Source organism: Lepidochelys kempii, chromosome 1, assembly GCF_965140285.1.
Source record: "Lepidochelys kempii isolate rLepKem1 chromosome 1, rLepKem1.hap1, whole genome shotgun sequence".
Classification (NCBI taxonomy): domain Eukaryota; kingdom Metazoa; phylum Chordata; order Testudines; family Cheloniidae; genus Lepidochelys; species Lepidochelys kempii.
In genome coordinates this window covers 255,728,941-255,756,681 of record NC_136380.1, presented here as the reverse complement: position 1 = coordinate 255,756,681, position 27,741 = coordinate 255,728,941, and the positions used below count along the sequence as shown (strand labels likewise).

Sequence of the window (27,741 nt, the reverse complement as noted above, 5' to 3'; positions counted from 1 at the left end):
GGTGGTGGTAGCGGCCAGTCCAAGGATAACGGGTGTAATATTTTGTACCTTGGGGAAGTTTTGACCTAAGCTGGTAAAGATAAGCTTAGGAGGTTTTTCATGCAGGTCCCCACATCTGTACCCTAGAGTTCAGAGTGGGGGAGGAACCTTGACACAGTTGTAGCAATTTCATTTTAAAAACGAAACATGTCACTTGAAATAGGTTGGATAAGACAGGACAGGAATCTGATTGGCTAACAAGCTTTCTGAACATGTCCCACAGGTAACTTTTACTGACTTTGCACTCAGTAGGTGGAGGTAGGTGCTTGGCCTTTTTGCCTCATAATGGGCCTGATCCTGTACGGTGCTGAGCATTCTGGCTGCACTCCAGTGAAGAAATTATTCATGTGCTTAACTGTAAGCATGTGAGAGTCCCACTGACTTCAATGGGATGAGTCACATTCTTAAAATTAAGTTTGTGTGCAAGTGTTTTGCTGAATCAAGGCCAGAGGTCTCGGCAAGTTACAGGTTTGAGCCCAATATGTGGGGCATTTCTATACATCAGGTCGTATATTATTGCTTTCCTGGTCATATGTTACCCTGTGATTACAGCATATATGCAGACTTCTTACAGATTCTAAGTACTAATAACATGAGCGGTCAAATTATGGCTACCACTGTGTGAATGACCTAGAGGGGAGGAAAGGATGCAAGCAGTCCCTTTGATTCCCTCCTCTAGGGTCCCAAAGCTGGAGGCAGCCAATTTTGGCGATTAGCATTGTGGAGTACAAAAGAGAGCATCTGAGACTGTCGGCATTGCTAACTGGCTCAGAGGAGCCATATCTGGGCAGAGCAGAAACGAGGACATGTCTACACCCTGTGCTCTGGGAAGTGCAGGAGGAAGAGCAAGCTACCTTGCCTATAGGTGTAGCAGGTTCTGCTACTCACTGCACTCCCCACCAGCACCCGTGGTGGTTTTATGACTTTCACAGTCAGAGCACTGGGACACATAAACTGCTGTCTCTCCCCCAGTGCTCAACAGAGCCCCCAGCTGTAATTTAGCTCAAAATGTGATTCTGTAACTCATAATTAAGTCTTTATGTCCTTTTAGTTTGGAACCCTGAAGAAATCGGATGAGTGCCTAGTTAATAGCTGCTGTGCAATTACAAACTTATAGCCTGGTCATTTGTAAAATAAAGCAAAATCCCAAGGTATCTACAGGAAATGCCCTGTAACTATTTCTTTTAACCATGTAAACTTCAGGCTGATCTAATAAGGGAATATTAATGTCTTTTTGCTAGGGAGGAAAAGAAAAACAAATGAAGATATTCCATCTAGTCACTCTGCCAGTTTTGTTTTTTAGGGGAGAGCCTATGCTGCACGGTGTTTTGTAAAGCAGGAACAATACAACAACAACAAAACATTAAGGAATTTCTCATTTATTTTGAGGCAGAAGTGACCTAGACTTCCAAGGCAGTTTTGCCTGAGTAAAGACTGCACAATTGGGACTATAGTGAAGGACTTAGGTAGGCCCTGATCCAAAGCCCAGTGGAATGAAAGGGAATCTTTTCACTGATTTCAGTGGGTCTTCGATCAGGCTGCAAAGGCAGTTTATTCAGGAGAAGACTGAAGAGTGATATGTGAAAAGGTACCACTAATTATTCCATCAGGCAGCAGAGGGAAACATGCAGCTCTGTGATTCATCACTGATGTCAACAATTTATATTTACATCTCTGAAAACAGCGCATTTGCTGCTGCCGCAGAGTCAGCACAGGCGACCTCTCACATTTAAAAATCTGCTTCGTGAAAATAATGAAGCTTTTAAATATATTCTTAACTGGCCAGAAAGAACAATTTTCTTTTTTTAAATAAATGCTGGTAAGCCATTCATCACTAGAGCATATCCATTTTAAGGTGACTTACACTTTGGGCTAATTTGTATAGAAAAATCCTATAAGATGTAATAAAGAATGATAGCCTTGCTTAGGTTTTTTAGATCATTCTATGTAATTTATTAGAGAATCATATCACTTTTATAAAAAGACAGTCATTCTTTATTAAGTTCTCGAGTTCTTAAGAGTAATTCCCATAGAACCCTACTTAATTTCTATGGGACCCTAAAGGTTTCATCCTTATTAAATTCCATAGGACTCTTCCAGAAAGGCTAACTGCTTGGATTTGTCTTTTTAAATGAATGCTATTTAAATATTCAGTCCACTTGTTTGTTTTTTAAAGAATTTGATACAGGAGTAGAATTGGGCTGGATCATGGTGGCTTGGCATACTTTTCTGTTCCAGAATCTAAGCTTCTCTCTCTCTCTCCTTTTTTTTTTTTTTTTTTTCCCATTTTAAGCCTCCATTTTAAAAAATGACTACTGATTTGGGTGTTTTTGTTTTTGGGTGCCATCTTAACCTTAAAAGGGCCTGATTTTTATAAAGTGCTGAGCATCCAACTTCTGAAAATCAGGCTCCTTTAAAGTATTTCAGGTCGGGTGCCCCAAATCACTTGTCCCATTTCAAAATGTAGGCCTACATGTCTCACCATTGTAGTTGCAAAGAAAATCTTCACATTGTGAATCTAATGTAGTTCAGGGCAGTAATGTCTGCCTGAGTCTACAGACAGTCTGAAACATTAGCTCTGAGAGAGAAGTGAACTGCCTTATTCATCTCATCAGAGTGATGACTCTGAAACCTAATGATCATTTAAATGCCAGTGTTGTTGGCTGTTTCACTGCTGGTTAAAGAATCCAAAAGGGCAAGGGACAATCATACTGTAAAGTTCTGCCCAATCTATTGTAAGTCCCTTTTTTTGGCACCTTGTTCTATGACTCAAATGGGTGAGGCTTGGGAGAATACCACTACTTCCCCGCCCCCCACCATATTCAAGCTGTGATTCAGTTGTGCCAAGACTGGGCCACCCAGAACTCATTATTCTCCATGCTTTGCAATAGGAAATATGGAGTACAGCACCTTTATGCCTGATGTTTGTTTACAGCTTCAGAAGCAGTTGTCCGAGCTGGATGAGGATGACCTGTGCTACGAATTTCGTCGGGAGCGCTTCACCGTCCATCGCACTCATTTGTATTTTCTACATTATGAGTATGAGCCTGCCTCAGACAACACTGATGTAACTCTGGTGGCTCAGCTCTCAATGGACAGGTAAGGAAAGCTCTTTTGTTCTATAAGGAAATCAGAAACAGTGAATATCTCCTACAAACTCCAAGAAGCTTCCCAGAATTTCAGCAGTTCCATGCATTAGAGAGAGGAGTATGACATTTTAATTGTGAAAATAGGGGACTTGCACTCTTGAATGAAGAAGTAGGTGTTGTACAAGTATCCACTGTTTATCTATGCCAGGAACTGAGGTGCATTGGCAGAGCTGCATGAGAAGCTGAGGTTTGGAATAGCAGAGGTTACTACCACTCAGGACTGTGGGGCATGGTTCATTTGTTGTGATTTATAACAACCTATAAAAATTAGGAGAACTGTGTCCTGGATGTTGACACAGTACAAGAGCTGGTCAAAATGTTCAGCATAAAAAAATGTCTCATTTGCACGTGCATTTTCTCGACACTAACATTTTCCTGTGGAAAATGTCAACTTCAATCTTTTTTTTTTAATTTTCTCATCAGGAGAATTGATACAAAATATTGTTTCTAGTTGACATTTAGAGGTGGAACATTTTTTCAATTTGAAATGTCAGTTTGAAACAAAAAAAAAGTTATTTCAACATCTCAGATTATTTCATTTCTTAAAAAATATTAAAGTTTTCATTTTAACATTGATGATTTGAAACTTTTCGGAATTTATCATTCTGCTCAATTTTACAAAAGTTCAGTTTTCTATTCTGAAGTGAAAACTAATTTTCTGAGGGATGAAAATTCCATCTGCTGACCAGCCAGTACACAGTACTTGTCTTGTCTAATTCCAGCAATTGCAATTAGTGGTCCACTTTCAGAAACTTAAAAATTAGTATTAAAAACAACAACAAAGCCCACCCCAAAATCAACCACCTAAGTCAGTCTCCATTTTCCTGCAGTTTTTAGTCTGAATCTGCAGCCATGCCTCACTCTGGCTGCTCTCAGAATGTGTTACAAGAGGGGGAAAGCACCACTTTAATATGAACAGGCAACTGATGCTGCAGTAAGTGGCTTCAAGGTTAAACTCATGGTATGATGGGATAACATGATTTTGGCAATTAATTGATATTTAAATATTCATGGTAAATAGGCCCAATGGCCTGTGATGGGATGTTAGATGGGGTGGGATCTGAGTTACTACAGAGAATTCTTTCCTAGGTATCTGGCTGGTGAATCTTGCCCATATGCTCAGGGTTCAGCTGATCGCCATATTTGGGGTCGGGAAGGAATTTTCCTCCAGGGCAGATTGGAAGAGGCCCTGGGGGGGTTTCGCCCCCCTCTGTAGCATGGGGCATGAGTCACTTGCTGGAGGATTCTCTGCACCTTGAAGTCTTTAAACCATGATTTGAGGACTTCAATAGCTCAGACATAGGTGAGAGGTTTATCGCAGGAATGGGTGGGTGAGATTTTGTGGCCTGCGTTGTGCAGGAAGTCAGACTAGATGATCATAATGGTCCCTTCTGACCTTAATATCTACGAATCTATGAAGTGGAGCACATATAGAACACAACATGACACGTGCACGACACCTCTTTAGCTCTAGCAGAAGGTCAGCACTATTCCAGGGAGGACCAAAGGAATTCAGATTGACAAAACATTTTCAGAATACTATAAAAATAAATACCGTCTAATGAAAGTGGCACCATTTAGCCACCTCCTCAGCACTATATTCTGCACATTCAGCGATGATTTGCCAGCTTCACCAGAGCTTCGTGTATTGATTTTTAATTTAAAAAACATTTCTTAAGTATTTGCAAACCTTTGAGTAAAAAAAACAGTCTCTGAGTGAATGCCATAATAAATTAGTAAAGCTGGTATGTGTGTGGTTTCCCTCCAGAATTTAATTCAAAAGAACGAGCTGCAGCTCTGTGCCATTTCACTGGCAATGATGCAAAGTCTGATCATCTGTTCTGGATCCTCACAGGGACACACATTTTACTGATAGACAGAGCTGCAGTTTTATTCAGAAAGAACACCCCTTCCAATGCAGTGCAGGAAAACTCCTTCCATGCTTCATTGGTGTGTTGTTATTATTTATTGATTTGGGTTGAAAATACTCTCTTTCAGCTAAAATCAATAAATAATATCTTACCACCAAAGAAGCATTTAGCTGTTTTATTTTTCCCTCATGTCTTTCAGTTGCTACCTTTTTTATCTTCTTTAGCTGCTTTTATTAAGCTCCTCTGTAGCAGTTATAGAGATTTGTGAACAGTGTCTCAGAAAGAGATAGACATGTACATAAATGATATGCTGCATAGTATATACCTCCATTATTCCTTCAAACTATTGTAAGAAGAAAAGGAAACCCAAGTCAGCCGCTATCAGTGTCTCCAGATCTAGTCCCGCTGGGGCTAAGACTGACATGATTGCAGTGATAGGTTTACGGATGTTTGTCTTGCAGGCCGGGGGGAAGGAGAAGGGGAGCAGAGGTACATTTTAGAAGTCCAAAATAGATGCCCACAGAAGGAGGCACATTCATTGGTGTTTATTACTGGTTATATGTTGTCTTTCAGACTGATGCAGATTGCTTAACTGCACCACTAGCTATGAAGGCGTTATTCAGGAGTATACCTTGGCTAGACTGCCTTTCTAAAGCAGTGTCTGTCCTTAGCATTCAGCTGTCAGAAGTAGTTGTTACAGTGCAAGCTTGAAGTGTGGACAAAGAAAGCCACAGTTGACACCAGTTGAGTGTATTGAAACTGGAATAAGAGGGAGTCAAGTGGCAAAAGAATTCCTAAGGGGGAAGCTGATCACAAAGAAACAATCAAACAAACAAAAAAGATTTACAGCAAAATCCTCTTGACTGGGCATAGACCTTGTTGGAAACAAACATGTACCAACTGATCATCTTGATTTGTCAGAGACTATATTGTGCTGGGACATATTTACTTCATGAACTTCTTTAAAAGTGAGCATTGCACAGAGCAATTTTTTGAAAAACCAAAGAAGCTATATTTCTTGGTTTAGAAGCCATAATTTGTAGATTTTAAGGGCAGAAGGAACAATTATGATCATCTAGTCTGACCTCCTTCATAACACAGGTCATAGAATTTCACCCTGTGATTCCTACATCAAACCCAATAACTTGTGGTGGATCTGAGCATATCATTTAAAAAGACACTACAGAGCTGGAAGTATTACTCCTGGGGGAATCCTGCACCAAAAAAATAAAAATTCTGTGCCAAAAAGTAAAAAATTCTGGACACAATATTTTAAAATTCTGCAAAATTCTGCACACTTTATTTGTCAAAATAACACAATATAATCACATGAGTTTCAATTTATTTTGGTAATTTATTTCAAAATACCTGTCAGCAAGTATGGCTGTAACAATACAGACAACACAACATATTCAGAAAATGTTTTTGACAAATAGATTCCTTATTAGGCATATTAATACAGAACTTTGAGTAATAATTCATTAAAGCTGAAATACAGAAACTTATTTCCTGCACCCCTCAAAAGCAGTGCAAAGGCTTGGGGGAGCCAGCGACAATGGAGAAGCTGAGGGAGAGGGAAGTAATTGCTGAGAAGGAGGCTGGGAGTGAACCTGGAGGCTTGTTAGGTGTGGGTGGGATAAGTACGGAACAGGTTTTTTTTCTGGGGAAGGATTGTTAGGAAGTTGTGGAGCCTCCCCAGTGCAGTCCCTGGTGGACCCCTAGCTTTTCGCATTCAGCCAGGCATATCTGCACATGTCCCCATGTGTCCCTGCACTTTCACTCTCTCCTCTCCCCATGTGTCCCTGCACCCTCACTCTGCCAAACATAGCTGCCCTTGTCCCCATATGTCCCTGCATCGTCTCCCCCATCCCCATGTGGCCCTGCACCCCCATTTCCATTCAGTCCCTAGCTCAATGTTATCACCCAACTAGTTCATGGCCCCAGCCCTAGTCTGTCTCCCCACTAGCCCTCTGAATCCCAGTCTGGGTGACCCCCCGCTCCCCCCGGAGCCCCATGTGTCCCCCTCTGTCCATCCCCCCTCATATCCCATGCCTTCTCACATGGCCCCACAGGCAGGGTGCTGTGAGAAGGCAGCCTCTGCTCCCTCCCTCTCCACAGCTGGCTGCTCCGGCCCGTGAGCCGGCTGCCCTCTTCTCTGGCATCACATCAGCCCCTGGTGGGTGAAAGGTGTAATTGCAGAGTGACCCCCTCACAGCTTTTCTTTGCCTCCCCATCAGAATCGATTATTCTGCGGGGCCGGGAGGAATCTGTGGGGGACATTAATTTGGTGCTTGCTCAGTGATGTAGAATTCCCCCAGGAGTAGAAATATCCTGAAGTGAGCAAAAGTGTACAATGGGAAATGTATATTAACAAAAAACAGTTCCCTCCTAACTACTGTGCAGAGTTTGCAGACATCATCAGGCGTGCCGTTTAAATGAGTTATGTGTACCATGTATCCATTGCTTAGAGTCCTTGAAAGGCATTGCTCTGCATCTGTTCCCTGGCAATTTTCCCATTTAAGCAAGGGTGCCCTTTATCTGAGATCTGATTAATAGGATTTTGCTGATTGATTGTTTTCTACTGTGTAGCAAAAAAAAAAAAAGTATGCTTTTCTTTATTGCTTAGCTGCATTACAGGTTTTATTTATGATTCCTAAAATCAGTAGCCTAAAGCCTTTCACATACCTTTTAGATCTTTTTTATCGATCTCTGTTTCTAGTACAGCTGCATGTTGCACCCTGATAATAGCCTTTGTTTCAATAATAGATAAAAAGAAAATAATGCACCAGGTATAGACTAGTCAAGGTAATCTTTCATATCTAGGGAAAAAGCTTTATATTTCCTGGATGTCATCAGGATCACTCAAAGCTGGAAGAAAAAGCTATTAAATAAAAATCAGAATTTATATTTTGCTGGTATGAACACATCATTCCTTTCTGCTACAAAGCTTAGGGAGATCGTAGGAGTGGGAAATTATTTCCTTTGATTACTATGATGCAGAAAACTTTTCTTGTGTCTTGTCTGAATATTAATGGGGAAAAAATCTACTGATGTGGAGATTTGGAAGGTAGAGAAAACAATTGTACTCCATAGTCTATTCTTGCTGATTTTGAATGGAATACCTAGCTGTGCTATATAGCCTTGTTTCACTTAACATTAACTAAAGATGCTTTTTAACCAGAGCTTGCTATATTATTAGGCGTCACATCTTAATCTCTATAGGTCCCTCTAGAAACTGTCTGGAGTGTTTAGAGCATTTTGACCAGATAGGATTTAATTTAGTTCTGTGTATGGAATCTCTGTTTGGTGGTGTTGTCAATAATGTCATTACTGGTGTATGAGTTTTTAAAAAATATTATACATAAAATCTGTTTTTAAAAGTCAATGGCATAAGAGCTTGGAGAGAAATCATTAAAAATTCTACAAATTGATATTTCAAAGGCTATTTCTGTTTGAAATGTTTTCTGTTTACACTCCATGGTCCAACCCCCCCTCCCGCCACTCCACCACCTCCACACACCCCACATGCCCCATCCACCCCATCCCATTTCTGTAGATGTGCCATCTTTGTGACATTGTCCTGACAGTATGTTTTCTTTTGGTCCGTAGGAATTTTCATAAAATGCAGTAATCACCCAATCCATCACATTGTATAACCTTCAAATATAATTCCCTAGCAAAACCTTTTAGGACCCTGCCCTTCCAGGGCCCTTGTAGTATTATAGCAGCCAAGTGCATTATGGGCTACTACATCTGTTCCCTTCCACCAGCTGCTTGAAAGGACCTACAAAACCTTACTAGTTGAGGTTACCTTGACTTCAGTGAAAGATGAGAGCACTCAGCACCACCTTGGATCATAAGGCCCCCACCTGTAAGTGAAACTACTCAGGCAGATCCCTGCACCTGCACAGAGCCCCACTGACTTCAGTGGGACTTCACATAGGTACAGGAGTCTACCTGTGCAGGCCTTCATGCAGCATCATGGCCTATGGCAGGAAGAGTCCCAGAGATATCTGTTTCCCTTTTTTGATTCTTCCTCTTCTTCTTTCAGGCTCCAGATGCTTGAAGCTATCTGCAAACATTGGGAGGGTCCAATCAGCCTGGCACTCTATCTTTCTGATGCAGAGGCCCAACAATTCCTGCGCTACGCCCAGGGCTCGGAAGTCCTCATGAGCCGACGCAATGTTGGGTACCATATAGTGTACAAGGAGGGCCAGTTCTATCCTGTGAATCTCCTGCGGAATGTGGCCATGAAGCACATCAGCACACCATACATGTTCTTGTCTGACATTGACTTCTTGCCCATGTATGGACTCTACGAATACCTCAGGTAAATATAGGGTGAGGCTGTTCACACACCCTTCCCCCCACACACACACAGTGAAACAGTTGGGTCAGGCCCTAAGTGGAGCATAATAGCTTCGGATATTAGAAATGTGTGAACACCAAGCAGGGGAGAGGAATTATTTAGGGTGGCAGAAGAGGCTATAACTAGACATAATTGGATGAAGTGAAGAAAGGAGAAACTGAGACAAACAGTGAGCTCTATGAAACTGGGGAATAGTTCCAAGGGAGGTGGTGGAAGGCCCTCATTACTTGTCAATTTGAAAATTATATTGGACCAAGCACTAGTAAATGTGTAGTAGCTTCCTGTGTTAGCAGGGAGATGGGCTGGGTGACCTATTAGGTCTTTTCCATCTCTATTGTGTAGGGTTCTAGGATGTCTGTGACAGAGAAAACATGCAAAATGTTACTGAAATTGTTCTCCGCATGAGGTACTGTTAACCCAGCACTGTACCCTGGAAATGGGATTATGACCCAAGCAGGTTTGATATGTGATTGCAAGACAAGAGCCTGTCAAGGCAGAATAATTAGTGTACTGAAATTGGAAGGGGTGACTTGAATGTGTATTGTATAGTAATGAATGTGAACACACTTGACTGAGTGAACTCTGGACCTCTGATCATTTAACACAGCCTCCTTTAATGGAGACTTTTTCCCTCTGCAAAGAGAGGCTGACACCAGAGCCAAGTGTGTGGGGCAAGGAGGACACCCTCTGGTCAGACAGAAGGATTTAAATTCCTTAATCCCTACTAGAAAAGGAGTACTAGTGGCACCTTAGAGACTAACCAATTTATTTGAGCATAAGCTTTCGTGAGCTACAGCTCACTTCACGATGCATCCGATGAAGTGAGCTGTAGCTCACAAAAGCTTATGCTCAGATAAATTGGTTAGTCTCCAAGGTGCCACTAGTACTCCTTTTTTTTTTTTTTTTTTTTTGCAAATACAGACTAACACAGCTGCTACTCTCAATCCCTATTAAATCTCATTTTTCCTTTGCTCTTCATCTCTCTCAAAAATTGGTAACATTTGATCAAAGTCATCCAACGAGGGTTCCAAATATGCAGACATTCAGTTTAATTGCACAGGCCCGGGCTCTTTGAATATAAAGAGAAATACACATTTCAGTGAATGGGATTGATGCAGGAAAGCGTTCGTCTCAAATTCACAGCTCATTCAGTTTTTTTCGTCTCACACAGACACACAATGAGGTGAGCTGTTTGGCTGTAGAAGATCCCTGCACCATTTGGATGCAATCTGATTCCTACTTTTATCCCATTCACCTTGTAAATCTGTATATGGATGTACATGCACCTAACTGCATTAAAACCAAGGGAGTTACACCCTCTGGTGTCAGCTCTCAGTTTATCCCCGTATTTCTCACCTATTTTAAGAATGTCTCCTTCTGCTCTTTTATGGTGCAAGAATTACAAAACAATTCTGTCCCTTCCCCCAGGATGACCCTCTCAGGACACGCAAAAGGATTATTATTATTAGCTCTTCTTTTCTTTGGTGCCTATGTCTCATACGATACATGTCCCATGCTTTCTGTAGATTGACCTCCAGTTAGAGCTCTGAAAGAGGCCCCCATGGCTATGACATTGGCATGTGTTCCAGAGAAAGCACCTCATTCCTTCCCACTGCTCAGAGGTACAGTAACGGAAGGCAGCACTAAAAGGCAAGAAGAAAGGAGGAACAGGAGGATAATGTGGAGAAATATACTTGAGACGCTGAAGGATAGAAATCATTTTCAGAGTTTGAATTTGCTTCAGATGACTAAATGGAGAGCCCCACCTAGTGGTGCCATTAGGAAGTGAGAAGATTTCCACTGAAAGTTGCAGCTGGTGTGTGATGCTCCACAAATGTTCATGCAGCTCTCACACCAGTCAGACTCTAACTGTGATTCCCTGTTGCTCAGGAAGGTCAGAATTGCTAATCTGACCTTCCTTGCTAATTGCTAATCTGGCCCTTTACAAAAGGGCATTTTTTGAAGGGCTTTTTGTTAAATAATGAGCAGTTTTAAGCAAAATAGCATAGCAAGCTGCCAGCCTGTTTTAAACAATGGTGACCCCCGTGTACTTCTTCACTGGAGTTCATAGTGGTACCTTCTGTGGGTAGTTGATTAGTAATATATATCTGAATGGCAGAAATCGTTCTTTAGGGCTGCCTATGCATGCATTCATTTCTGTCCCACCACGTACAGTAATAATAGGCTGACAGAAATAACGTATGATGCTTAAGGCCTGGCTCTTGTAAAGGGAAAGTCCCTCTGATAATACATTGATTTATCCATACTGTATATCTACAGTCTACCTGGTAAGAAGTATGGGATGGGGGAGATGTAATGATATAATGAATGTACGCTTTCAGAAACTCCCTGTGTCAATGGCTTGGCCCAAGATGGAGAAGGTCTGGCCATTATTCTAGATGTATGTTGCCAGCAACTAGATTTGAGATTTTTCACAGCTGTTTATAGAAGATCACGTCAGTGCATTTGATCTCCATCAAAACTCTTTCCCGCCTCCCTTCATCTACTATAGAGTACGAGGAGAAAGACATGTAGAGTTCAGAGACTTCCAGTTTACAATACTAAGGTCACCTTTATAGTGTGTCCTGAGTAGAATTCTTTTGTCACCCGCAGCATTCAGTCATCTGTCACTCAGATCACCTCAGCATTGCCCCAAAGCCAAAGGCTCCTTTTTAGTAGCTGTGAGTACTATATTTGAATCATCGTAGAGGTTTTTTAGCATGAAATAACTAGACAGGTTCTCTCTCTAGAGCATCTACAGCTGCAGTGGCTAGTGCGAAGGTTCCCTCCTGGCTTACCTGTCTCAAATATACTCCTCACATCCACTGACACACTGGGAGTGTATATCCTCGCTGTGTTCCTCTGGATTTATACCTGCCCCTCTCTAGCATGAAATGTGAAATATTTTTGGCCGCCTTGCACTGTGCATACACTGTGCTCAATGGGAGACAAACGTCACAAAGTAGCTGTTAGTTTTATTTGTCGGGTGTATTTGTTGGTTTTGCAGAGAGGAAGAATGATCTGATGGACTGAGCACAGGACAGGGAACTCTCGGGTTCCAACTTCAGCTCTGCCACTGACTTGTAAATTAGTCTTGGACAAGTCACTTTAGGCCTGGTCTGAGCCCCATTTGAGTCAGTGGAAAGACTCCCATTCAATTGAGGGGGTTTAGGATTAGGCTATTCACCTTTCTGTGAGAATGTCTACACTGCAATTGAAGGTGTGATTGTAACACAGGTAGACATACCCATGCTAGCTTTAATACAGTTAGTATGGCCCAAAATAGAAGTGAAGATGCAGCAGCACAGACCCCGGCATGGGCTTGCGATGTGGGTATGTACCCAGGGTTCTGGGTGGGTTTGAACAGTTTACACTGTAATCAAAACGTAAGTCTGGAAGGGACCACAACAGGTCATGTAGTCCTGTCCCCTGCACTGAGGCAGGACCAAGTACACCTAAATCATCCCTGACAGGTGTTTGTCTATCCTGTTCTTAAAAACCTCCAGTGATGGGGATGGGGACCAGGCAGGTGGTAGTGGTCGGGGACTCTCTCCTCAGGGGGACTGAGTCATCTATCTGCCGCCCCGACCGGGAAAACCGAGAAGTCTGCTGCTTGCCAGGAGCTAGGATTCATGATGTGACGAAGAGACTGCCGAGACTCATCAAGCCCTCAGATCGCTACCCCTTCCTGCTTCTCCACGTGGGCACCAATGATACTGCCAAGAATGACCTTGAGCGGATCACTGTGGACTACATGGCTCTGGGAAAAAGGATAAAGGAGTTTGAGGCGCAAGTGGTCTTCTCGTCCATCCTCCCCGTGGAAGGAAAGGCCTAGGTAGAGACCGTCGAATCGTGGAAGTCAATGAATGGCTACGCAGGTGGTGTCGGAGAGAAGGCTTTGGATTCTTTGACTATGGGATGGTGTTCCAAGAAGGAGGAGTGCTAGGCAGAGACGGGCTCCACCTAACGAAGAGAGGGAAGAGCATTTTCGCAAGCCGGCTGGCTAACCCAGTGAGGAGGGCTTTAAACTAGGTTTACCGGGGGAAGGAGACCAAAGCCCTGAGGTAAGTGGGGAAGTGGGATACCGGGAGGGAGCAGGAGCGCGCGAGAGGTCAGGGCTCCTGCCTCATACTGAGAAAGAGGGACGATCAGCGAGTTATCTTAAGTGCCTATACACAAATGCAAGAAGCCTGGGAAACAAGCAGGGAGAACTGGAAGTCCTGGCACAGTCAAGGAATTATGATGTGATTGGAGTAACAGAGACTTAGTGGGATAAGTCACATGACTGGAGTACTGTCATGTCATGGATGGATATAAATTGTTCAGGAAGGACAGGCAGGGCAGAAAAGGTGGGAGAGTTGCACTGTATGTAAGGGAGCAGTATGACTGCTCAGAGCTCAAGTATGAAACTGCAGAAAAACCTGAGTGTCTCTGGATTAAGTTTAGAAGTGTGAGCAACAAGGGTGATGTCGTGGTCGGAGTCTGCTATAGACCACCGAACCAGGGGGATGAGGTGGACGAGGCTTTCTTCTGGCACCTCACGGAAGTTACTAGATCGCAGGCCCTGGTTCTCATAGGAGTCTTCAATCACCCTGATATCTGCTGGGAGAGCAATACAGCGGTGCACAGACAATCCAGGAAGTTTTTGGAAAGGGTAGGGGACAATTTCCTGGTGCAAGTGCTGGAGGAACCAACTAGGGGCAGAGCTCTTCTTGACCTGCTGCTCACAAACCGGAAAGAATTATTAGGGGAAGCAAAAGTGGATGGGAACCTGGGAGGCAGTGAGCATGAGATGGTCGAGTTCAGGATCCTGACACAGGGAAGAAAGGAGAGCAGCAGGATATGGACCCTGGACTTCAGAAAAGCAGACTTTGACTCCCTCAGGGAACTGATGGGCAGGATCCCCTGGGAGAATAACATGAGGGGGAAAGGAGTCCAGGAGAGCTGGCTGTATTTTAAAGAATCCTTATTACAGGTTACAGGGACAAACCATCCCGATGTGTAAAAAGAATAGTAAATATGGCAGGCGACCAGCTTGGCTTAACAGTGAAATCCTTGCTGATCTTGAACACAAAAAAGAAGCTTACAAGAAGTGGAAGATTGGACAAATGACCAGGGAAGAGTATACAAATATTGCTTGGGGATGCAGGAGTGAAATCAGGAAGGCCAAATCCCACCTGGAGTTGCAGCTAGCAAGAGATGTTAAGAGTAACAAGAAGGGTTTCTTCAGGTATGTTAGCAACAAGAAGAAAGTCAAGAAAAGTGTGGGCCCCTTACTGAATGAGGGAGGCAACCTAGTGACAGAGGATGGCGGAAAAAGCTAATGTACTCAATGCTTTTTTTGCCTCTGTCTTCACGAACAAGGTCAGTTCCCAGACTACTGCACTGGGCAGCACAGCATGGGGAGGAGATGACCAGCCCTCTGTGGAGAAAGAAGTGGTTCAGGACTATTTAGAAAAGCTGGACGAGCACTAGTCCATGGGGCCGGATGCGCGCATCTGAGAGTGCTAAAGGAGTTGGCGGATGTGATTGCAGAGCCATTGGCCATTATCTTTGAAAACTCATGGCGATCAGGGGAAGTCCTGGACGACTGGAAAAAGGCTAATGTAGTGTCCATCTTTTAAAAAGGGAAGAAGGAGGATCCTTGGAACTATAGGCCAGTCAGCCTCACCTCAGTCCCTGGAAAAATCATGGAGCAGGTCCTCAAGGAATCAATTCTGAAGCACTTAGAGGAGAGGAAAGTGATCAGGAACAGTCAGCATGGATTCACCAAGGGCAAGTCATGCCTGACTAATCTAATTGCCTTCTATGACGAGATAACTGGCTCTGTGGATGAGGGGAAAGCAGTGGACGTGTTGCTCCTTGACTTTAGCAAAGCTTTTGACACGGTCTCCCACAGTATTCTTGCCAGCAAGTTAAAGAAGTATGGGCTGGATGAATGGACTATAAGGTGGATAGAAAGTTGGCTAGATTGTCGGGCTCAACAGGTAGTGATCAATGGCTCCATGTCTAGTTGGCAGCCGGTATCAAGTGGAGTGTCCCAAGGGTCGGTCCTTGGGCCGGTTTTGTTCAATATCTTCATAAATGATCTGGAGGATGGTGTGGATTGCACCCTCAGCAAGTTTGCATATGACACTAAACTGGGAGGAGAGGTAGATACGCTGGAGGGTAGAGATAGGATACAGAGGGACCTAGACAAATTAGAGGATTGGGCCAAAAGAAATCTGATGAGGTTCAACAGGGACAAATGCAGAGTCCTGCACTTAGGACGGAAGAATCCCATGCACCGCTACAGACTCGGGACCGAATGGCTAGGCAGCAGTTCTGCAGAAAAGGACCTAGGGGTTACAGTGGATGAGAAGCTGGATGTGAATCAACAGTGTGCCCTTGTTGCCAAGAAGGCCAATGGCATTTTGGGATGTATACGTAGGGGCATTGCCAGCAGATCGAGGGACGTGATCGTTCCCCTCTATTCGACATTGGTGAGGCCTCATCTGGAGTACTGTGTCCAGTTTTGGGCCCCACACTACAAGAAGGATGTGGAAAAATTGAAAAGAGTCCAGTGGAGGGCAACAAAAATTATTAGGGGACTGGAACACATGACTTATGAGGAGAGGCTGAGGGAACTGGGATTGTTTAGTCTGCGGAAGAGAAGAATGAGGGGGGATTTGGTAGCTGCTTTCAACTACCTGAAAGGGGGTTCCAAAGAGGATGGATCTAGACTGTTCTCAGTGGTAACTGATGACAGGACAAGGAGTAATGGTCTCAAGTTGCAGTGGGGGAAGTTTAGGTTGGATATTAGGAAAACCGTTTTCACTAGGAGGGTGGTGAAACACTGGAATGTGTACCTAGGGAGGTGGTGGAATCTCCTTCCTTAGATATTTTTAAGGTCAGGCTTGACAAAGCCCTGGCTGGGATGATTTAGTTGGGGATTGGTCCTGCTTTGAGCAGGGGATTGGACTTGATGACCTCCTGAGGTCCCTTCCAACCCTGATATTCTATGATTCTATGGGGATTTCACAACCTCCCTTGGAAGCCTGTTCCAGAGCTTAACTATCCTTATAGATAGAAAGTTTTCCCTATTATCTAACCTAAATCTTCCTTGCTGCAGATTCAGCAGTCAGAGGACATGGAGAACAATTGATCACCATCCTGTTTGTAACAGCCCTTCACGTATTGAAGACTGTTATCTGATTCCGACTCAGTCTGCTTTTCTCAGGACTAAACATGCCCTTTTTTTTTTTTAAACATTTCCTCATAGATCATGTTTTCTAAACTGTTTATATTTTTGTTTTTCCTCTGGACTCTCTCCAGTTTGTCCACATATCTCTTAAATTGTGGTGCCCAGAACTGGACATACTACTCCAGCTGAGGTCTCACCAGTGTCAATTGGACAATCACCCTCTGTGTCTTACATGCAACAACCTGTTAATACACCCTAGAATTATATTAGCCTTTTCCACAACTGCATCACATTGTTGACTCATATTCAATTTGTGATCTACTGTGACACCCAGATCATTTTCTGCAGTACTACTGCCCTGCCAATTAATCCCAATTTTGTATTTGTGCATTTGATTTTTCCTTCCAAAGTGCAGTACTTTGAACTTGTCTTTATTGAATTGCACCTTGTTGATTTCAGACCAATTCTCCAGTTTGACGTGGTCATTTTGGATTCTAATCCTCTCCTCCAAAGCACTTGGAACCCCTTCCAGCTTGGTGTCATCCATAACTGCACACTATTCAAACTATGCTCTGAAAACAGAATTATTAATTTCCTTCTGGGTTTTTCTGTGGAACTCATTATCCAAGTCATTAATGAAAATATTGAATAGTACCAGACCGAGGACAGACCCCATTGGGACTCCACTAGATAAATCCACTTAGTTCGATAGTGAATCATTGATAATTACTCTTTGAGTACCGTCTTTCAACCAGTTATGCACGCATCCATACCATATTTCCCAAGTGTGCTTATGTGAATGTCATGTGGGACTGTGTCAAAAGCCTTACTAAAATGAAGATATATCACATCTACAGCTTTCCTTCTATTGCACACAAGGATGTGTGCAATAGGGGTTGCACACAAGGATGCCTGGGAAATGGTTTTCTAGACAATGCTAAAAAAGAGAAAGTCTTCACAAATTCACATATCCTTGTTTTAGGTGTTTCGGAAAATTATAGGTATTAGAAAATAGATGCTGAGGTATTAAAACTGAAAATACCTTCTCAAGAACGGTACACAAATTAAATAGTTTCCCCAGTGTTAGTTGCAAAATATCCAGATTTATTATTGGCATTCCATTACACACATCCAGTGACAATTATGGTTGAAATCTTTCTAATTCAAATACCACAACGCCCACCGAAAAGGTGGAAGAAAATCGAATATACTTCAGACTATGAAATAGGTAGATTGTAATGGAATGGTGCTGCTAGAAAAATTAACATTGAAAAAATATTTTGATCAGTTAAACTGAGCATATCAAGTGCAAGGAAAAGCCAGCTAAAGAACTAGTGGTAGCTCAGCATGCTGCCCTGAGTTGGGATATATTCTCCATGTTTGGGAGTTAAGATAGGTCCTTTGCTCACAAACCAGCAAGGCTGGGGAAATGAAAGAGGGAATGGTTATGATATCCAGGGAAGAATTCTGGTGCTGCACCAACTGTCGCTGTCTGGTTGATTTGAGATGAACAGAAGCACTTTGTGAGCTCTGCATGTATCCCAAATCCCCTGCGTCCCCAGCAACTACATCCTTTCCCACCTCCTTATTTCCCTAGCCCCGACTCTCCCTCAGATTTTTGGTCAGCAGCTCCCTTTCCTCAGGAACCTCCACCTCATAATACAAACATGCTATGGCCCCCACCCAACCTTGATGCTCCCTGCCATTTTAAATACCACCTCATCACTGCTGAAATAATTGAAAATGCTGTCCAGAACCGCAGTCTCCGTTTCCTGTCCTCCACCTCCATCCTAGATCCCTTCAGTCTGGCTTCCACCCTCCACTCCACTGAAACTGCTGTTACCAAAGTTACTAAGAATTTCTTCATGAATAAATCACAGGGCTTCTACTCCATCCTCATCCTCCTTGACTTCTTGACTGCTTTTGGCACAGCTGACCACACCTTCCTCCTTGAAACGACGTCCTCCCTGGCTGTTCATGAACATCGCTCCTGATTTCCCTCCATCCTCTTTGGTTGTTCCTTCATTGTTTCAATCCGTGGACCCTGTTAAGGGGCTTATTCCTTCACCCACTTACTTCCCTGGTCCTTCTCGCATGAACAGAGAGCAACAATACCTGAAGTCCAAAGGTGCAAACAATTCGATGTTTATTGGGGTGAACTTCCAGCAAGCATGATTCCAGTTTCCTTCCTTAGTATCCCCCTTCCCAGCTCTGACACCACAGAGCCTTAGCTGTGGCCCTGTTCCCATTCCTGCTCTTAGCTAAACATGATTCCAATTTCCTACCCCCATTCCCTGTTCCCATTTCCCCCACCCCACCCACACTTCCTGATTGACTGCAGACTACATAGTAAAACTTGAGTTCTGCTTAAGTATACCTTAACCAATCATTTTACTGAAATTTAACTAACCAATCCTAACATATTGTAACATGATTATTTAACCAGTTATATCCCACCACCTTAATTAGTTTACGCCCAGCAAAATTAATTATACAGCAGACAGGAACAATCACAGAACCAGACAGAGATTATGCAGACAAACAATAGGGAAATGGGGACTACAGTGATAGAACAAACACAGAAATGTGAATTTCACATCCCAGCTATTGATAAGTGAGTTCTTGCCAGACAGAAAACTATCAACCTAAATTTCCTTTTACATCTTCTAGGCTCTTCCCTTTCTCTGGAGGTGATAGATCGGATCACCTTCCTAACAGCCCCATATTGACTAGTTTGGAATGTGAGGATGTGACCAGTCGCTTCCCAGCTTACGGCTGCCTCTGCTGCTTAGCCAAAGGCCCTAGCCTAAGAACAGGGCCTCAGACTGTCACAGTAAGAGAAGGCTCTTACACCGGCAGACAGTGATTTTGATTCTTTCTTTTATACCTCTATAACTAGCCAAGTGATAAGAATACACCTAAATTCTTAGAGTATAGGCCTTTACAGACTGGCCTGAATATCTATATCCTAACAGGCCCTCTTCCTCTCCTCTCCCACTTCTGGCGGACGTTCCACAGGGCTCCATCCTTGGTTCCCTAGTCTTCTCATGCTATATGCCAGGCTAGGGTCTCCAGTTCTCATTGGACTTAAGGCAGCCAAAGTTAGACAGCAGAGGCTGCTCCACAGCTTTCTGCACCAGCTGTCCTCTCGGGCCCCTCATATGGGGAAGGGGCATTCTGGTGAGTTGGGGAGAAGGCAGGGTAGAGTGGAAGTCTGTTCCCCCCGATCCTCCATGGCATAAAGCCCTCTATAGACTTTATGCACATTTGAGCTCCTCCCCTACAGCTCTAAAGTGAAATGGGACCAGGCAGCTCAGGATTAGGGAGCAGCAAGTATCCCTCTGTAGTGCCCCTTCTGCATCCCAGGGTGGAACATCTGCCCAACTCTCTCCAGGAACCTCATCCACTCACATTACTTCAATTCCTATTCTATGCAAATGACTCACAAATTTACTTCTCTACTGTTGACCTGTCTCCCTCTATCCAGTCCCATACCTTGGCCTATCTCCCTGGCTTTTGCTTGTGGCTGTGTTACCATCCGCTTACATTCAACATGTCCAAAATGGAACTCACATTTCCCCCTCTCCTTGTCACAGCTGACAGTGCCATCATCCTCCCCATTAATCAGGCCTATAACCTGGATATCATCTGTGACTCTTACTCCCCCTCTCTCTAGCCCCACAAATCAGGGCCATATCCAGATCATGGCATTGCCTCCACCAGGACATTTCTAAAATCCACAATGCTAAAACTCTTGCTCGGGCCAGCATCAACTCCTGTCTTGACTAAAATGCAGTCCCCTCCTGTCTGGGTTTCCTAATTGCCACCTCAGCTCCCCCTAACATTCATTCCATGGTATCACTGCTCTGCTGCTGGGATCATGCTGACCATGTTGCCTCCCTCTTGGAGCATCTCCGCTGGTGGTGGTTCTGCTGCTGCATTCAATTCAAGTTTCTTATCCTTATCTTTATGGCCCTTCAGAACTTTTCCCCTCTCCATTTAACCACTCTTCCATCTTTCTGCATTGACTCCACCGTGTCCATCATGTCAGTGATTCCAGCCTCCTTCACCTATTTGTGTGTTCCTTTTTGCTTTCCTCCATGCCACCCCTATGCATGGAATGTTTTCCCCTACTAGTCCATAAAACTACTGTCTTCGCCTCCTTCCAGCCCATTCTCAAGTCCCTCCTCTGCAACGATACCTACAGTTAATGACCCACTGCCAATGGCTGTAAGGATTACCAATATAAATATTATTTTGTTTCTATCTAATAACTTAAGAAATGAGTGCACTGCAACTATCTAGTTATGCAGACAATGTCCTCTACATCACCACATGGTGCTGCTGCTGTCACCCTTGTCCTCTCTCTTCTTTCCCTCATACTTCTTTGTTTGTTACACCCACTTATTATATCTGAAATTGGATCATAAGCTCTTTGGTGTTTGCACAGTGCCTAGTACAATGAGGCCTCAATCCCTGACTGGGGCTTCTGGATGCTACTGCCCTACAAATAAAAAATAATATCAACAGCCATAATTTAAAGCTGCCATTTCCTGGCAAAACACCTAAGGAAGGACATCAGTGCAAACACTGCCTGCCCTTCCCCAGGGGTGAAACTCTCTGCGATGTAGCAGCCTGGGCTGCTGGCTCAGGTTTGCACATCTCTGAACCAAGGGGATGAACCAAGCCCATGGAGTCCTAAAATGGTGTCAGTGAGACTAAATTAGTGTGATTTCCATACTGAGAGGGACTAGAAGAAACTGCAAGTTAAAGCAGGGGGAAGAATCATTAGGCGTGTCATAAACACTGGATTTTGGCATCACTCACTGATTCTGACAGGCTGAGGAAGCTCTGTTTAAAGGAGTCATCTACATGCAGATCATTAGCAGTGGTGGGAAACGAAACAGAGGAAAAAGTACAGGAAAGTTTTAATGGGAGGCTGATAAAATCCTTCAGTTCTGTAAAGTTTGTTGGAATGTGGCAGTGGCTCTTTAAACAATGCAAATTTTCAGAAAGCTGATTGAGAACAGCCTCATTTTATAGAATAGACCTATAGGGAATCCTAGGACGCAAAGTTAATATGAATTCCCTAAAATGCAAATTTTATTAAACAACCCTTTCCTCCTCCTCCTTCGATGCAGTGGGAATGAATTCTTGCTATTCTGGACCTAAGAAAAGTGGCTTGTTGGTTCCCTTTTGATGTTATGACAGCGTTCCCAAATCCTTCATCTCGTAAGGCTGCAGATAGTTTGTCGCTTATCAACATGGACCTTGGTTGCTCATTGCAGTACCATAAAAGTTAGTACAGTAAATCCTGTTAAGGGGAACTGAGTTTGACATGGGGAGAGAGGCAGATGTTTCATATGAAATGCAAAGATAATGAAAGGGAAATTGAGGCAGAGTTATTTCTACTGACAAGTATAGTAAGATTCAATTTGCGGTAGCAGTGACTTCTTTTCTTTTTTTTTTTAGTTACTTAGGAAAGTGAAGGCCCAATAGCTCTGGTTAGAGCTGCGTGCAGTGCAGGCAGGTGTTATGCCAGATTGCTCTGTTATTGCTATTATTAATTAATAGTGCAGTTAAAATTATTTGTATATCAGCAGAGTCTGAAGTCCCCAGGATGAAGGCCCCATTGTGCTAAGTGCTGTACAGTTCTTCCCTGAATAGCTCCCAGTCAAAATAGGCAAACAGACAAAAGGTGGGATAAAGGGATGCAACATACACACAGCTCTTCTGCTCAGGAATTGCCTCTTTGTACTGCACTTGTACAGTGTGCCTAGCACAATGGGGCAGGGGAACTAAATGCTACCACAGTACAAATAATCATCATAATACACACAGTTCTGCTAATTGACCTCAGTCTTAATTTGCGGCATCTGACAGCACACCTCAGTTCTGAGCTTGTTACTCCACACATGGGCCTCCCCTTGAGCAGAGACTAACAGTTTTGGCGCATGGTATATTTGAGGACGCGTGTGTGTGTTGTGAAATACGTTTAGATTGGCACCAGCTCCCAGTCTGCGTGGTGTGCGAGCTCTAAACAAGTGTTAAAAACAATGACAAAGTAACAGCTCAATGGGCCAGTAGAGGGCAATGGTACAAAAGTACCCAGGGTTTGAGCAGTGACTCTCCCTTTAAAGTTGGGAACAAAATTTAGACCAGGAGACAGGAAAATTACCATAACAAAGCACTTTCGAAACTTAAATCTTTTAAAACCAGAAGCTAAACTCCCATCGAGACTCTACTATAGTGTGTTTCTCTAAGGCATAGACAGTGTCTGACAGGAACAGTTGATCTTTCATGTAAGCAGTGGTTCTCAACCAGGAGTCCAGGGCTCCTTGGGGGACCACAAGCAGGTTTCAGAGGGTCCGCCAAGCAGGGCTGGTATTAGACTTGCTGGGGCCCAGGGCAGAAAGCCGAAGCCCCACCGGTGAAGCCTGAGGCCCTAAGCCCTGCCACCAGGGCTGAAGTTGAAGCCTGAGCAACTTAGCTTCACAGGGTCCACGGTGGCATGGGGCCCTAGGCAATTGCCCTGCTTGCAACCTCCTAACGCCGGCCCTGGTTTTTATACGTAGAAAAACACAGTTGTGGCACAGCTGGGCCATGGAGTTTTTATACCATGTTGCGGGTCGGGGGGAAGGGAGGCTTAGAAAGAAAAAGGTTGAAAACCCCTGCCTTAAAGAAATGGATGTCTTTTACTGATGGGCTCTCCCTAGCTTTCATTGTCAGAAAATCTAAATGCTGACTGAATTAATTGCCACTTCTTCCTAAATTCCTGGGTTTTACCAGTGTAAATGTGAAAGAGAGTTTGGAACATAGAGACTAATTACGTTGAAGTGTAACCAGTCTCCTCATACAGAGTCCCAAACTGTCCTGGCCAAATTGTGTCAGCTTAAAACTGCCATTCCTTGGCTGGTTATTTCCATAATCTGTAATAACAAACAGGACCGTTCAAGGAATTTGGCCTTTACTCAGCTGAATGTCTCTTATAGGGAAAAGCAACTGAACCTACTCAAATTTATTATTCAGATAGACCTATATCACTGGGCAGTCAGCCAAATGCACCTTGAGTTTACAAACTTTCGTAGCAATGTATTGCTTAGTTTTTTCCTAGACCAACGTGTTAAATGAGATGAGGAAAACTACTCCGCACCAAGAAAAAGCTGTGCCATGGTAGAATGCACCACTTGATCTCTTTGTTCTTTACTATGAAAAGCCCTGTGATTTGCCCAGGTTAAAATTCTCCCCTTTGTATTCATTGCTCTTCTCTGCCAGGAAGTCTGTCATCCAGCTAGACTTGGCCAATACCAAGAAAGCTCTGATCGTACCAGCTTTTGAGACCCTTCGGTACCGCCTCTCCTTCCCCAAGTCAAAAGCAGAGCTGTTATCTATGTTGGACATGGGAACCCTCTTCACATTCAGGTAACAGAAGGCGCTTTCACTGAACCTCCAGCAGTGATCAACCTTGGCTTCTTGCTCATCTGTGGACATGTGGCTTGCCTCTCCCCTGGCCAGTCAGTAGTTCAATTAAGAAATGTATTGAGGTTTTCCCCCACTTTATTAAAAGGCAGTGATCTAGTGCCCCAACAGCTTGATTGGTGCATGTATTTCATCTTTAAACCCTGCATGTTATCTACTAATATTTCCCTGAGGGTTTTGCCCTTCCCTGTAGTCTAACCTCCTATTGTTAAATTGGCCTCATTTTATTTTTGACATTTTTATTGCATTACAAAATCACGCAAGAGCATTAAACCAGCGAGTGTGTAATATACCCTTTGTTGGCTAAGCACAGTCCAGGTAACTACCATTCATGTGACCAAGAAATAGTTTTCTACTGTTCACCAGCTGGCCCCAATATTGACTGATTGATCAATTTTTTAAAAGGCTGAATGGTCATGGGTCTTTTATAAGCTAGTGAGCAGCTAGACAAGTAAATGATGTTTCTCAATGCAAAGGAAAAACATTGTGGTTTTGTCGGTCTGAATACAAGACTGGGAGGCAGGAACACCTGAGGTTTAAACTCATCTGTGAAACAGACTCCTTCGGTGGTCTTGGATCAGGGGTGAAAGTAGGCCAGCATGGCGTACCGGTAAGAAGTGGCCGCAGGTACCAGCCCGTACGCAGCTGATGTCATACCACTGCCATGGCAGCACTTTAACATCGCTTCCCCTTTTGCCTCACCTCCCATTGGCAGCCCGGCCAGTAGGTCCTACCGGCAGGGCCACCGACGGAGGGCGTAAAAGGGGCAGCTGCCCTGGGGCCCAGCAATTTAAAAGGGCCGGGGCTCCCGGCTGCTGCTACCACAGCAGCAGCCGGAGCCCCAGGCCCTTTTAGATTGCCGCCAGAGCCCTGGGCAGCGTGGGCCAGGCAGTGTGGATGGGCTGGCTGGGGGAGGCTGACGCCCCACCCCTTCCACCTGAGGTCCCGCCCCTTTCAGGGCCCCCTTACCAGTAAGTCTTCTGTGTTACTTTCACCCCTGCCTTGGACTTCCCTTCTCTGCTTCAGTCCCCTCATCTGTAAATTGAGAATAATAATACTTACCTAGGCTTGATGAGTGGATAATTTGAAAGTGCCACAAAGCTAGAAAGTGTGCAGTGTAGCCTGCTGGGTGCAGCACCAGACTGGGCCTCAGGAGACCTTGGTTCTATTTCCAGCTCTGACCTGCTGGATGACCTTTGGCAAACCACTTCACCTCCCAGTGCCTCAGTTTCACATCTGTAAAATGGGGATAATAATGCTTACCTCTCCTGTGTTAAAACGCTGTGAGAGCTATAGATGAAAACCATTATATAAGAGCTAGGTGGTATTATTATTATTATTATTCAGTGGAAATCTTCCTCTCCTTTCCCCTTGTCTTTCCTCGTCTCACAAATTGTTCTTGTGGCAGATGCCGCTTTTCCCCCATTACCTGTATTCCATACCTCTCCACTTGCAGTGGGTTTCTTTCATGTTGCTAAGCTGCAGCATCTTCTGAGGTGCACTAGCAACTTCTTTGCCAGCTGCTTCTACAGACACCACAGCAGGTGGTTCATATGACCCTGAAGTACACTGTTTTGATGGTACCACTGTCTGTGATTCACTTGGAAACAGGAAACTCAAGGCAACTGAAAGGTAGGAGAAAGAATAGAGGTGTTATATCAGCCCCTGGGAAAAAAATCTCAAGGGGGTGAGGAAAGTTTGCTCTCCTCTCTCCTTCCATTGCTCCTTAACTGTATAGCAATTTATAGATTAACTTGAGGTTTGTTTATAGAAAATAACTTTCCCTCTTAGGTGAAAAAATAACCTCTAGTGAGAAATAATACCCTCAAGATTTTACTTCAGATCTTATATTCCATTGACAATCACATTTTCAGCCTGCACCGTAGTGATTTTCCACTATGGACCTCATCTTCAGGCTATATAGTATATACGTATGTTACATGCATGCACACAGCCAAATCCTGAAGTCCTTTCTAAACTCCCTGTAACTTCATTGGGGATTTGACCCGAGTAAGGACTGAATAAGAACAGGGAAAAGATGTCAGGCCTGCAGTACATTTATGTACTTACTTGGGACATATTTTATAAACACTCTCCTAATCATCTCTGTCTCATCATATTGGTCAAATCTATCAGCAGGCAACAACCGCTGGGACCGGGGCTGAGCATTTCCACCTACATTTTCAAGGTGCTTTTAATAACGCTGCAAGTTGAAGCCAAGCTAGCGGGAGTGAGCTGGGAGGAGGACTGCTGTGACAGTGATTGCTGATCATGCCTGCAGCATCCCAGATCCTCACACCACATGCTAGATTACAATCTTTTCCTCAGTGAAATTGCTTTTGTCACCTCTTTTCCAAATGGTGACCTTTTCTGCCTCTGGGCTGCTGAAAAATACAAAGCGGCTCTCAATTACATCCTTCCCACAACTACACCCCCCCCACACACACACACACACACAAACACACACATCCACATAAACACAAAAAGTCATTTAAGCTTTCACGGTTGCCAAGAGGTGCTGTGTGAAAAACCTTTGCACCAGGGGAATACCTTGTGAAATCATTCTGGCTTTGTTTCATGGAATTAGTTTTTACTGTGCCTTGGCAAGATGTATCTACTTAGTACTGGGTAATGTCCCAAGGACAAGGGACTGTGCTTCTGGTGGACTCTGACAAGGATAATGAAGGTACAGAAGGTAAAAGAAAGCACCATATTGAGACAGTGTAACCAGCAATAACTGATAAACTGGTTGAGGCCTCAGCCCATAACCACATCAGTATTCCCATTGAAGCCAATGGGACTGCTCATGTGCTTAAAGTTAGGCATATGTTGAAGTACTTGGAGGATGAAGATCTGAATGAGAAAACTGGGGATGTTGGTTTGCATGCCGAAGAGACAATATTACTGATACAAGAGACAATAAGACTGATGAATTTCACTACTATGTCTCTGTGACAAATGTCTGGTAAAAATTACCATTTTACGGTAGAGTCTTTTGGGTGGAGATCTTTTTAACAGTATCTAAATAACTTCAGCAGAGCTAAAATTTCACAAGATAGTCAGCCTGTAGCCAATACCCAGTTTTGGCATGTATATATTCCTGAACTATCAGAAAGATGGCTACAAACCCAATTGTTCTTTCATAATCAGTCTATAGTGACCTTATTTCAGCATCCCACATCCACCTCCCTCTTTCTCTTCCCTTACCAGACATATCTGCTACAAGATACAATATCCACTTGATATAGCAACTGCACAGTTATTGCATTGTGTTCCCAGCGAATATGATATCTGATCCCAGAGTTCATCCACTTAATAACTAGATTTCCCCCCCTCATTCAGAAGCACAATAATATGATTATTATCTTGTTATACTCTCTTAGCTGCCAATGTGTGTGGTTTCTCCATGTGATCCCATCATATTGAGCTAAGTCATGCTGAAGAAGCAAATGCAAAATCCTTGATCTATTTAGAGACCCTGTTACATTGAGAAAAACACTGACACTAACAATGGAATTTCAGGTGCTTTTAAAGAAGCTGAATTTTCTGTGCACGATTTGTTGGTCTCAGTTTATTTTCTTGTGCACAGGTGGCCTCATCACAGAACCACCCTCACTGCTGCATTGATTGGCATCTTATAGTCAGCTGTTG

At 43.7% G+C, this 27,741-nt stretch overlaps 1 protein-coding gene across 5 annotated transcripts in view; it reads left to right on the top strand.

Annotated features, from left to right (window-relative positions):
- The window catches only part of LARGE1 (LARGE xylosyl- and glucuronyltransferase 1), a 367,385-nt gene that overhangs the window by 319,471 nt on the left and 20,173 nt on the right, over window positions 1-27,741 (top strand). For 4 of the 5 annotated variants that reach the window (XM_073324688.2, XM_073324721.1, XM_073324713.2 and 1 more), the window contains exons 11-13: window positions 2,975-3,138; window positions 9,111-9,389; window positions 23,887-24,033. In XM_073324688.2, the coding sequence (XP_073180789.1) occupies window positions 2,975-3,138; window positions 9,111-9,389; window positions 23,887-24,033 (590 nt within the window). The remainder of the gene's footprint in view (window positions 1-2,974; window positions 3,139-9,110; window positions 9,390-23,886; window positions 24,034-27,741) is intronic. The other variant, XM_073324696.2, reaches the window with a different exon arrangement.